Source organism: Chelonoidis abingdonii, chromosome 19 (genome assembly GCF_003597395.2).
Source record: "Chelonoidis abingdonii isolate Lonesome George chromosome 19, CheloAbing_2.0, whole genome shotgun sequence".
Lineage (NCBI taxonomy): Eukaryota > Metazoa > Chordata > Testudines > Testudinidae > Chelonoidis > Chelonoidis abingdonii.
In genome coordinates, this window is record NC_133787.1 from 6,281,229 (window position 1) to 6,293,988 (window position 12,760).

General features: G+C 50.2%; 1 protein-coding gene across 1 annotated transcript in view; it reads right to left on the bottom strand.

Annotated features, from left to right (window-relative positions):
* Positions 1-7,017: 7,017 nt before the first annotated feature.
* The window catches only part of ADGRG5 (adhesion G protein-coupled receptor G5), a 28,144-nt gene continuing 22,401 nt past the window's right edge, over positions 7,018-12,760 (bottom strand). The window contains exons 11-14 of the mRNA XM_075073675.1: positions 11,464-11,732; positions 10,576-10,675; positions 9,067-9,350; positions 7,018-8,639 (exon numbers count right to left, since the gene is read on the bottom strand). Coding sequence (XP_074929776.1) covers positions 8,554-8,639; positions 9,067-9,350; positions 10,576-10,675; positions 11,464-11,732 — 739 coding nt within the window. The 3' untranslated portion in view covers positions 7,018-8,553. The remainder of the gene's footprint in view (positions 8,640-9,066; positions 9,351-10,575; positions 10,676-11,463; positions 11,733-12,760) is intronic.

Consider the following 12,760-nt stretch of genomic DNA (forward strand, 5'->3'; position numbering starts at 1 on the left):
TGGCACCTTTGCAGAGGAGGGGCCCAGGCCATCAGTTGCTAGGAGACAGAGTGCCAGGCATTAGGTGCACTGGCCCTTTGCTCTGCCAGATACTTAAGAACTGCCTAGGGGACACTGAGGCACCAACACAGTATTCAGAGCAAACATTAGGAACAGTCCCAGTTCGTCACATGGACATATTGTTAGAATGGAGAACAATGAATCGTGAAGCCACCAAGGAATCCACTGCACGGCAGTGATCGGATGGGTGCTGAAAGCCCTGGTGTGATAAGATGAACTGATTATCCAGCCAGACCACCTTAAGGACGTAGGCAGCGACTGATCCTGGCTGGCTTTCAATAGGCAAGGAGGTCACATCCTTTTGGGATTTGCCATGAGGAACTGAGTGAATGTTACTGGTGTCTGTAGCAGGTGAACTCCTGGTTTCCCCTGCTCTGAATCTAAAGCAGAAAACAGATGACTGTTACTGTCAATAGTAGTCTTGAACCCAACTGCATTTCAGTGTCTTTGTAACATACCAGAAACACCCACCACTTGCACTGAGAATGAAGCCAGCGTGATTACTATGTAATGTCTGTGTCAAATTAATAGAACCCAACCCCAATGTGAGAGGTGATAGAACCCCTGTCCCCGGCAGCCAGCAGACCCTCCATGTGCTGCACAAGTGAATGAGTCACCCTATAGCAGTGGCAAAATGCTTGTGCAACCATCATTGAAGTAGCCATAACATCCCTAATTTTTTTTCCCAATGCTGGGCTCCCAAAGTCCAGCCTTGTCTCTGTGCTGGGCCATGAGCTGCTGCCTGCTTCTGTGGTGCAGAAAACGGGCTTTCCATTACTTTGTCCTTTTGCTCGTATACTAGGCTGTGACGGAGCTCCTGCAGGTGAAGTGAGATGCCCCTTGCTGGCTAAAGATAGCTGGCTCTTTGGACATGCCCTCTGGGAGAAGCTTCTCAAACAGCCTAGAGGGATTAAAACATTACTTAACCCCTGGGCTTGTTCACCAGCTACCACTGAAAGGGAACAAAGTCAGTAAGACCCTGTAGGAAACACCAAGATATAGACACATGCAGGAATAATGTACAGCAGGGCTGGGGCTCAGAGGCAGAAACGAGGGATGCTCAGCGGCTCAGGCACTAGCTTAGGACTTAAGAGACCTGGCCTCAATTCCCTGCTTTGCCACAGATTCCCTTAGGCAAGTCATTTAGTTTCTAGGTGCCGCGGTTCCCCCCACAGACAGGGGGGCTAACTGCCCTGCTTGATCTCTCGGGGATGTTGAGGATAGAGGTGGCAGACTGGGAGGTGATGGATGCTATATAAGTACTTATGGTAGGTGGATAGCTGCTTTCCACTGCACCTTCTAAATGCCTGCTGGATTCTAAAATAAACACTCTTGTCAGTTGGTCTGTGTGTGGAGAGTCTTGTGTCTGCTGCTGTTGGGGGAGGAGGGGACAGGAAGCATGTTACGTTCTCCTAGCAGCCCAACCAGTGGCTGTTTGTCTCCACTGGGACTGAGCTGCATAGTCTGCTGAGAGAGCTGTGTCTCCAGCACCTGGCATTTCCCTTTTACGTGATGGGTCCATTGTTGCAAAGAGAAGTTGAGATCAGAGTGTGAGGAAGCCCCTTGGTTAGCTTTAGCCTCTTCCAAGCGGTACTTTGAAAATCAGGACTGAAGCCTTGAATGCCGCTTGGAACCCTTGAAGCAATTTTCTCCCTGAAGCTCCGTGCTGGTACTGGCCTCCCTTCCTAGTAGAGTTTGTTTGCAGCTGAGTATGTATAATGCTATATAGGTGCGTGTGCACCTTAGTGGAGCTCCCTGGTGCGGGGAGGAGGCACACTCAGTTGGAATAAACCCAGTTTAGAACCGGTGGAGCCTCAGATTATTAATGCAGCAAAGTCATCATTTGTATCACAGGCCTTACTGCAAACCTAGGGAGAAATCGCAGCAGATGGCTTGGCATAATTTGGGTTTGAACATTGATGTTCTTTAAGTCATCCATAGACAGGTTGAGAATCCCTATATGATCCAGTATTTATACTGGATGGGGGATGCACTGAGCTGTCAGGTGTAAGAAGTATAAACTGTTTAATATGTACTATTAGCTGTTTAATAAGCTGTTTATGAAGTAATGTTAAGTAAATCACTGGCTTTAAAATAAGATCCAATATGGAGTATATGAGCTATTGACCCTTGGAATCCATCTCTGAGAGTGGACTTGTTTACCATTAAGACACAGGCTCAAACCAGGTAAATCAGTTTTTCCTACCAAAACCAGCCCTCAGCGTTCCATCTCCTCAGAACTTTTCCCACCACAAAAGTGATATAAGGATGTGTTCAGCGCCTGTGTGGGGCTGTCCACCCCAGCGACAGCCCATACACGTTTGGGTCTTCACAGTGCTCCCAAGCTGGAGAGTGAAGAACACCCTCGGTCCCGCCGTGAGACTGAGGAAAAGGAGGCCTGTCACCACCATTCCTGCCATCCTGCATTCCCGGTGTCCACCATCCCAGAGGGCCTCCCTGCCAGTGACAAAATCCAACCGTCGTCTGGACTCCCCAGTGCTCCTCCTCAAAGGCTGTAAATCAGCCGGAGAGTGGAAGGTCCTTGGCATCACCCCTGTACGTGGGATCCACTGCACCTGAACAATGGGAAAAGGTTTCTATGCTGGGGCATCATTTATTGTTTTCCAGTTTCCAAGGGAGGCTTTATGGGCCTGAGCTTTAAGCTCCCAAAACCAGTCACTGTTTCATTGTAGTAATTAAGTTTGCATTTTCCCCTATTCCTCCCAGTTTTCTGTACCTTTACCCTGACTACATTTACCTTTGTTTGTGCCAAACCACCTTGTCTCCTCTTTATTTTATTTACACCACACAAGAAGGGAGGCTAAAACCACTGGTGATAGATACAGGAGGGAGTCGAGTTTGTATCTTCTGAGAAAAGGGGCTTTCCTTTCCTATTTCTCCCCTATCATTTCTAACGTTTTCCTTTGAAGTGTTGCCTTAGTCCCCTGGAGGTAACAGTGCTCACCAAGCGTCTCCCATCTGTTGAGTGTCTAGCTGCGTCAGCGATGTGATCTGAGTGCCCCAGGACCAGTTTTACCTCTGCTCAGGCCATGTGTTGGTTGGGTGGGGGATATTTGTGCAGCTGAAATATACGGGTGGAACTGTAACAAACTCCTGCTTACAGCCAAGGGACACTGCAGCTGCACAGACCTGGCAGTGCCCTGCTGTGCCCTGCCGACAGGGCCGGCTCTAGCAATTTCGCCACCCCAAGCACGGCGGCATGCCGCGGGGGGCGCTCTGCCGCTCACCGGTCCCGCGGCTCCGGTGGACCTCCCGCAGGCTTCCCTGCGGGGGGTCCGGTGGTCCTGCGGCTCCGGTGGACCTCCCGCAGGTGTGCGCTCCACCTGAGACGCGTCACCAGCGGACCCTCCGCAGGCACGCCTGCGGGAGCTCCACTGGAGCCGCCTGCCACCCTCCCAGCAACCGGCAGAGCGCCCCCCGCGGCACGCCGCCCCAAGCACGTGTTTGGCACACTGTGGCCTGGAGGCGGCCCTGCCTGCCCAGAGCCCTTCATCGCTCACTGACCCCTGGGGCAAAAGGAATTTCCCACATTCAGCCCTGGCTTCCCCCACATTGCTACACTAGAGGGCACCGGTGTCACACTGCGAGGCCCATGTTCCTCTGGTACAAGAAGGGAGGTCGTCCTTTTCTGATATATTTAATCATGGACTTTCCCACACTGCTTCTTCAGCTGTGGCCTCTGCCCTAATCAGATGGGCTCCCCCATTCGCTGCCAAGACCAGAGGGAAATGTTCTCAGGCCATGGGAGAGAATACAGGTGAAACTGGCTGACTGCCTCCAGGGAGGCTTATGAGCTAAGGGGCCCGCATGAAAAGGAGGTGGTATTAGAGCAGGAATCCTCAATCAGTAAGCAGTTGGAATGGGAGTCTCAAACCCCTATGTGACGCCAGAGCACAAGTCCTGCTGACTTCCTGTTCTAGCCCAGCAGCGTTCCTGCAGTGTGTGAAATTAGGCCATACATGGCCATCCCCAGCTTGCCGTAAATCTAGGGTTGCTCTCGCAATTCTAGTGACTGTGCCGTCGTATTTGGTATCTTGCTTAAAGCCTCAGCTCCTGGAGTCATGTGTTTTATGAGGATCTTGGCTTTCGTTTTTTTAAAAAAGTTTCTCACCCTTGTGGTTGCAGAGGAAGAAATCTTGAAGATATGGTCTGAGTGTAACCTAAAGGCTCAGAAACTGGAGGGCAAATAAATAAATAAATAAACCCACACTATTGTGGCTTTTTTAATCTTGTGATTTTTAAGCCCAAGCCCATGATTAGTGTGGGGGTGAAGAGGGGGCTGACTCATGACCTGAATGCATAGGGTTGGCAATATTATAGATGTCTAGGGTGGAGCTTTTCTGTCCTGAGCACTGGCTTCATGTGGCTGCTTCTGTCTCCCTGTCTCTTGGCAGGTCCCCAGTGTTTCCTGGGGAGAAGAGTCTCTGTTCCTGCATTTGGTCCCAGAGTCTCTGAGACTCCGCACAGATCTGGGGGGAAGGGTGATCCAGGTGATTTTGCAGTTTGGGTCTAGCCCTCTGGCACAAGGTAGAGCAGCCCACAGACCCAAGGGGCTGTTCTGACAGCAGAGAGTAAGGCTGCTCTGGCAAGGCCTTCTCCCCAGAACGCCCCCTCTCCTGGGGGATGGGAAAGGGACGGGTTAGCTCCCTGGAGCTCTCCCTTGCCCAGGGGAAATCCTGAGAGGGTCTGATCTCAGAGTTGCCAGCTGCTTTGTGCCACAGGAATGGCACCTGAGAAGTAGGCCCCTAGACTGGTCGTGGCTCTCACTTCCCTTTACGGTCTTCACTTTCACCCCTGGCCTCTCTGAACTCCCCTGAGGCAGCTAGCATTGTTCATTAACCCAGCAAGCCCTCCTGCAACCCATCCATCCCCAACAAGCAGCTGTCCCAGCCCCCTGGGACTGCTCTCTCTTGCCACAGATGTACACGTTTGCTATTGGAGACTTCTTTCATTTGAACTGCAAGTGACATCTAGTAGTTCTTTAGGTGAATTATGAGCCTATAAAACCTGGGAAGTTCTCTCCACAGCTTGTCCTCATCTTGTACTTCAGGCCCATGACAGAGACTGGAAGACTTCACTAGCATGCTTCTGGCTAGGAAGGCCTTAACGGGATTCCCTTTGCAGCATACTGCCATGGGCAAGATGGGAAAGGAAGGGCAGGTGGGTGCCAAGGACATTTAGGGATAAAAATCCCAAGTGAAGTTGTAACCAGAGGAGCATGCCGTTGAGACAGAGTCAGAAAATGGTAGATGTGCTAAAATAGCTATCAAGATTGGAGCAGTCCCTGGTCAATACGGACTGCATCCCTGCTAGGGCTGGTTGAAAATTTCCCATCAGAACCGGTTTTTGACAGAAGTTTTTCACAAGAGTGTTTGTTTTCCATGGAAAACTTCAATTTTCTGTCAAAAACTGATCACCTAAAAACTGAAATATTTCAACTGAAAACCAAAACATTTCTGTTTGGATTTACTGCCGTAGTGCCTTATGGGAGTTGTAGTTCAATTGCCTCATGTCCCCTTTTCTCTTCTTTGGACCAGGCTGGACTCCATTTCCTGGGATGCAGCCCCGTCTCTCCTTGGGGAGAACCCCAGTCTGTAATGGGAATGAGTACCTGACACACCAGGACTCCCATACGGCATTTGGGCGACACATCCAAAAGGAAATTTTGAGGAGTTGACCAAAGTATTCTATTTTTTGAATTTTTGCCAAAAAAATTTTTTTGATGTCTTTGTCTATTAAACCTAGTGAGACCCATGACCCACCTGTCCCCATCAAGCAAGTGTCCAAAACCACTAGGGCTGTTCTCACTTGCTCCACATACAAGTCAGTCACTGGAGACTTACATTTATAAGAAAATGATTATTTTTTCCATTTTCATCAAATTTCCACAGGAATATATTTTTTCCAACCAGCTTTAGTAGCTACGTACTTGTAACAGTAACAGTCTCAACACTGATGGGCCCACAGGAATGGATGTAAAACCCTTCTGCCCCATGGCACCATGCATGTGTTCTAGGCTCCCATCACTTGTATGAAGGGCTGTCAGATGGGGGGCGAGGGGGAAAGAGGCAAAATAATCCCTACAAGCACAGAGTGGTAGCCGTGTTAGTCTGTATCAGCAAAAACAATGAGGAGTCCTTGTGGCACCTTAGAGACTTGCACATTTATTTGGGCATAAGCTTTTGTGGGCTAAAACCCACTTCATCAGATGCATGGAGTGGAAAATACAGGAGCAGGTATAAATACATGAAAAGGTGGGAGTTGCCTTATCAAGTGTGAGGTCAGTCTAATGAGACAATTCACTTAACAGCAGGATACCAAGGGAGGAAAAATAACTTTTGTAGTGGTAATAAGAGTGGCCCATTTCAAACAGTTGAAAAGAAGGTGTGAGTAACAGTAGGGGCAAATTAGTATGGGGGAAATTAGGTTTTCATTTTGTAATGACCCAACCACTCCCAGCTTTTATTCAGGCCTAATTTGAAGGTATCCAGTTTGCAAATTAATTCCAGTTCTGCAGTTTCATGTTGGAGTCCGTTTTTCAAGTTTTTTTTGTTGAAGAATTGCCACTTTTAGGTCTGTTATTGAGTGACCAGGGAGATTAAAGTGTAGGAGAACACTTCAATCTCCCTGGTCACTCAATAAAAACCTAAAAGTGCCAATTCTTCAACAAAAAACTTCAGAAACTTAAAGAACAGTTATTTTTCCTCTCTTGGTATCTTGCTGTTAAGTGAATTGTCTCATTAGACTGACCTCACACTTGGTAAGGCAGCTCCCACCTTTTCATGTATTTATACCTGCTCCTGTATTTTCTACTCCATGCATCTGATGAAGTGGGTTCTCGCCCATGAAAGCTTATGCCCAAATAAATGTGTTAGTCTCTAAGGTGCCACAAGGACTCCTATGATCACAGGACCACCCTGCTGCAAATACTATCCCAGCTATGATAATGTGTCGGTGGAGCCTTCCAATGAGCATGAGTAGCAGGGCCTCAGTTAAACACACTTATTCTGTGGTGGACCCTTCAGCAAGAAATTTCGACACAGGCCCAGCTTCAAATGCATAACAGACTGGCAGGCTTCAAGAGGAGTCACTAGGGTAATTGTTTGTTTATATTACTCCAGCAGGCTGGCTCCAGTCATTTGCATGTAACAAAGTCCAACACGGGGAATGGGCTTTGGCCAGAGAAGACAGTGGTGGGGGTGGGGTGGATGCCCTATTGTAAAGCAGTTTAATGGAAGCCTTTGATTAGGTTCAAAAGAGTAATAAACTCCCCACATAATCATTAAAAAAGCAAAAGCACATTTGTTCCACGTTTAGTCCATCCAGGTTGTGGACTTGTCTGAGAGAGAGAACTCAGCTGCAGCATCTACCTTTGCGGCAAGATCTCTTCACTGACCAGTGAGCAGCGGCTGATGTCCTGCATACAGTCTCCAGCAGCCAGGAATTCACAGCCCCTGTGCTGTTACTTCCTTTCCCTGTGCTTGCTGTTTCACCATGTCTGTTTCTTTACTGCCCTGCTCTGTAATTCCTCCTCTCCAATTTCTAGTTCTTTCCTTTCTGCAGTTTCCTTCCATCTCCTTCCCCTGTTGTTCACCTGCCCTCTTTAAATCAGAGATGGGCTTGAGCAGCAGGGTTTGGATTTGGGGTTCAACCTCCTCAAAAGTCAGGGTACCTCTGATTTGTTCGTAATGAGTTGGTGTTGGGGTGAGCAGGTCGGTGTGTGCAAGAACTTGTATACACCACTACCCTCTACTGAATGGAATCAGAACTGCTCCAATGTATGTCATTAGTCCTGTACAGCTAACGGATCCTCTCATTTAGCTTGAACGGTAGGGGCCTGTGCCAGGCAGTTAACTGAGTATAGAATTTCTCTCCATGGTGACGTGACCGGGACAGGAGAATCATCGCATGATTTGAAAAGGAAATGTACCAAACCGGGGAGTTTATAGCTTCCTGGAGGGGACAGGCACAGAAGCTCTGATTCTCCTTGCTTTGTCCCTTGTGGTGTGTGTGAAGTAACTGTACGACATTACCCCTGGTGTGAGTGGGTGGGGAGGTCTGGTTTGGTAGCGATGTGCACCTTCTCTGCACTCACTGTGCACAGGTGTAAATAAAGACACAAGGCGCAATGCCGCCAGAATCAATGCCCCAAGCATTATCTGCCTATAGCCTCCTAAGGAACAGCAATTCCCTGTGTTGTGAAAGTGACTGTTCTGTGACCACTCAGTCTCACCCAGGTCCTGTTCACCTTCTCAACAGCTCTTCCTAAGCTGCTTTGAAGGCTCATTGTCGCACTTTTTGCTGCCACGTGTGTGAAGGCACTGAGGAGTGTGTCTCTTTCCTTGCTAAATCCCCCATCGGAAGTGCAGACCTGACTGGGGCAACTGGGGCAGGCCAGTTCCAGCAAGTGAGTCTGTTCCTGGGGGGGTGAGCTGTGCCCCTTTGGGAGCATAGTCCAGCTGGCTGGCCTGGTTATTTTGTCATCTGAGAACTCCCGGTGGAGGGGCTGGAGTCCGGCTGGCGGCGGACGGCGCAGTACCAGAGGCAGATGAAGAACCCTGCAGGTGGAAAGCACATTGTAAGCCTTCGGTAACTAGGGTTGCTCCATGGTGCCCATGTCAATAAGTGAGTAACATAGCAGCAGGGCCTTCTGACTTCTGACCTCACAGCAACCTCTATGTCCTTTCCCCTCCCCACACCTGGATTCAGGGGTGGGGGCAGCAGCAGCAGAAGCACACTGACCTGTTGGGGGCTGAAAACCATGCTCCTTATAACCACAATGACCAGGAACTAGCAGAAAGCTCGAAGGGATTCTGCTGCTCCTAAATCAGTGATAATAGAACCCTGGAGCTAATCCAGCCCTGCCCTCTGAGCATCCTTCTGCAGAATCCCCCTTGACAGGGCTTTGCTTCAGGTCTTAAACGACTTCTGGTTCCATCCCATTCATCCCACTGCCTGAACACGGGGCCCTGCAGCCTCACTGACCCAGGAGGGAGTTGATGATAGTGAAGAGGATGAGCTGAGGAATCAAGAAGACACCGAAACTGAGGAAGGCCAGTGCCCAGGTTGTTCCTAGCAGGCACGTCAGTCCCAGCACTGTCACCAGATCCTTCTTCACTTGTTCTTTCTGACTGTTCATGTTGGATCTCAATTTCATCAGCATCCTCATGACGGTGACTAAGATGACCATGTTGAAGAGTACGGTGATTCCAGCGTAGCCCACATTGAGGATGTAATGGACATCCTTGGCCTTGTCTGTGGTCCAACACCTGTGGGAGAAGAGGAGGAGACTCTTGTATGCTAATGACTATGATGCCACACTGTGGGGATTGGCCATGTCATGCTTTGGGAATGGCACCTAGCCATGAGAATTACATCATTCCAGCAGGGCCCCGGGGATCCAAGCCTTGTGGTCAGAGCCCAGATAGGGTAGCAGACATCCGTGCAAGGCTGCTGGGGAGCCAGTTGCTTTGCATGCCAGCAAACGGGATTCCCAATGAGGAGGACAGAAGGGACATCTGTCTCGGATGGAGTGGAAAGGCTTTTGGGGCTGCTTAGTGTTGTTGGTGAGTTCAGGCTCTAATTTGCCTTAATAAATCCCTGCATGCCTTGGAAAGGGGGACCACAGCGGTGCATGAGAAGGGTGTCGTGTTGCGGGAAGCCTATCGCGCCATAGCTCAGATGGGATTTCAGCGCCAATGGAAAGGGAGTGGAACCATCTGTGGGGAAATGGGACCACGGTTTTGGGCTGGAACCATGCTTTGGAGACCTGCCCTGTTCTTTGGGAAGGGCAACCTAATTGCAAAATTGCACTGCCTCTGGGGAGTCGGAGCATGTCTTGGGCAAAGGACAGCACCATACTCCAAATAGAGGGCAGCACCATCCACCAGAAATGGTCTAGTGATGTGTGAATGGCACTGTAGTTTTCAAAGGATCCCACAATCCTGGGACAGGCTGAAAGAGGACAATGCTGGCTAAATGGCGCAATTGTTCTAACCAGCATCATGCAGCCGGGAAACTCGCCATGTTTTGGAGAGTTGGACTTAAGCTATGTACACATGACAGCGTATGTTGGTATAAGTTATGTTACTGAGGGGTGTGACTAAGCCACCCCCGAGTGATGTAAGTTATAATGACCTAAACACTGGAGTGGACAGTGCTATGTTGGCAGGAGAGCTTCTGCACCTCCGTAAGTTCTGTTGCATAGCCAGAGCCTTAATCTTCATTGCCCATGAATCTGATCAGAGCACTCCATGGATGGCACATTGCTTGGAGGTAGGATACAAGGCTTAGGAGAATAGATCCACATTTTTTATCCTGCATTCTGCAGAAGATAGAACCATGTGGAAAAGAACCAGGAAGGACTGGGGAGCACAGAAGCTTTTAATGATTAGACCTACTGTACCACTGGGAAGCCAACCTCAACCCCTGCTTATCCCCATTCTGGCAGAACATGATCGTGTGTGGACCATCAAACCCATGTCTAACACTTACATAGACGTATTGCTGTAGCCCGTGTCAGTTTCAATTATGTGCAGCCCGTATGCCTCTTCCTTGAAGATGAGAATGCTAACCACAGTTAAGGCTGGCAGTCCTGCGGGGGCGAGAGATACACACTGACTAAGCTATGATAGAACATGATGGGAATACATAAGAAGGACCCAAGTAATTGGAGGGTAGGAAACTGGGTAGCATACAAAGGAGCTGGTCCTTGGACATAGGTAGGAAGAGAAGTATACTGGAGAAAGGAAGAATCCAGTGAGGCAGATGAGACAAGTGGTGATGGAATATGGGGCCATTTTCGAGAGCAGAAACACAAAAGCAGGTTGTGGCTGTGTGAGCAGGATGCAGTTATGTCCCTCAAAAAAGTTTCCGCTGTCCCAGAACACTCCAGGTAAACCAGGTTGTCTTATATTAGACGTTGGTAGGGCACTGTAGATTCCCTCCCCCACACCCCTGTCACACATGGAAAACGTAGACATGAGAGGTGGGCCCCATCAAAACCCCTGTGCATTTGAGGAGGGATTGGAAACCAAATCTGGATATAAACTCTACAACCAGCCCCTACTTCTTTACTATGCAACAAGCTCATGCATTGCAAACAGACAATTACTATATAATTCTAGAGCCGTTGTCCTCTGGCTCTGAGAATGCAGCTAAAGGAGCACTTTGATCAGCAGTGGACAGCCTCCCTCCCACAGGCCAATGCCTGGCTCTGACCACCCCCCAGATCTTGAGTGATTGAAATGTGGATACATCTCTCACTAGAATCTGGTGACACTGCAGAGAGTGCAGCAGTAGGGCTGTGGTATTGGCAGGAGGGGCGAAGCTCCTCGTGGGTTGTGAGGGAGGCATCTTTCTGGGTAGACAACCTGCACTTACCCCAGCCAACGGCACACAGCTTGAGAATGTATCTCCTGATGTACACGTTGTAGACTTTGATCAAGAGCAGGTAGAGGTGGAAGCCCTCGATGGCCATCCAGGTCAAGCAACAGAGCAGGGAGTATTGGAGGAAGGCAGCGGTGCCTCTGCAGAGCCATCTGGAGTGAACAGATGCCAGGGGCCCACTGAGCAGGAAGAAGACATTCAGCAAGAAGAGGGCACCCAGCAGGTTCATGTGGATTTTGTTTGTATAATCTCTGCTCTTTTTCCTAAAATGAACACCGCGAATAGAACTCAGTTCCTTCTGACTGCCCTTGAAATGGGGACGGGAGGGGGTGCAAAGCATGCAACACAATCCACTCCTGCCCCCCCATGCCCACCAGCCCCTCCACCTGGGACATCCCTTCCAGTCAGCGTGTGCTGCAGGAGAATGCCAGAGCTGTCTCATTTCGATAGGGCCCACATTGGGGAGTGTGTGGAAATGTCCTGTCCCTTCCTTGGGGGCTGAGTCCATAAGACCACGTGGCGATACACAGGCAGCGCACACTGAGTGAGACCAGGTCTGTATTAGAACCACTGGTGACTCTAGCAATTCTGTTAGGGGTGTGACTTTTATTCTCTTTCTTTACAGGCTGAAGCCCTAGTGCAGATGCCGTTCAAAGTGTGTCGGACAGTAGGTATAAGCGATACCAGTTGCAGTACAGCCGAGCCCGGGACCGGATTAAGGCAGGGGCTTTAGGGACTGCAGCTGGGAGCCCTGGCTCAAGGGGGCTCCTGGAAAAATAAATCACAGGCAGCAATCTCCGGGGAGTACAGGCAGCCTGCCCTGGCCCCACGCTGCTCCCAGAAGCGGCTGGCTGCTGGCACGTCTCTGTGGCCACTGGTAGGGCGGGAGGTGGCTCTGCACACTGCCCCTGCCCCCAGCACCATCCCTGCAGCTCCCATTGGCCAGGAACCGGGCAGGTAGCCTGCCTGAGCTCTGTTGTACTGCCAGTTGAGAGCCACCTGTGGTAAGCACCTCCCGGCTGGAGCCTACACCTTGCACCTCCTCCTGCACCCCAACACTCTGCCCCAGCCCGGAGCCCCTCCTGCACCAATCTCCCTCCCAGATACTGCACCTCCTCCTCCCCCCCAATCCCCTGCCCCAGGTCAGAATCCCCCTCCAGCACCCCAACCTCCTGCCCCAGCCCCCTCCTGCACCAAACTCCCTCCCAGACCCCCCATCCCCTCCTTCTCTCCTACCCACTGCCCCAGGTCAGAATCCCTCTCCAGCCCCCTCCTGCACCAAGTTCCCTCC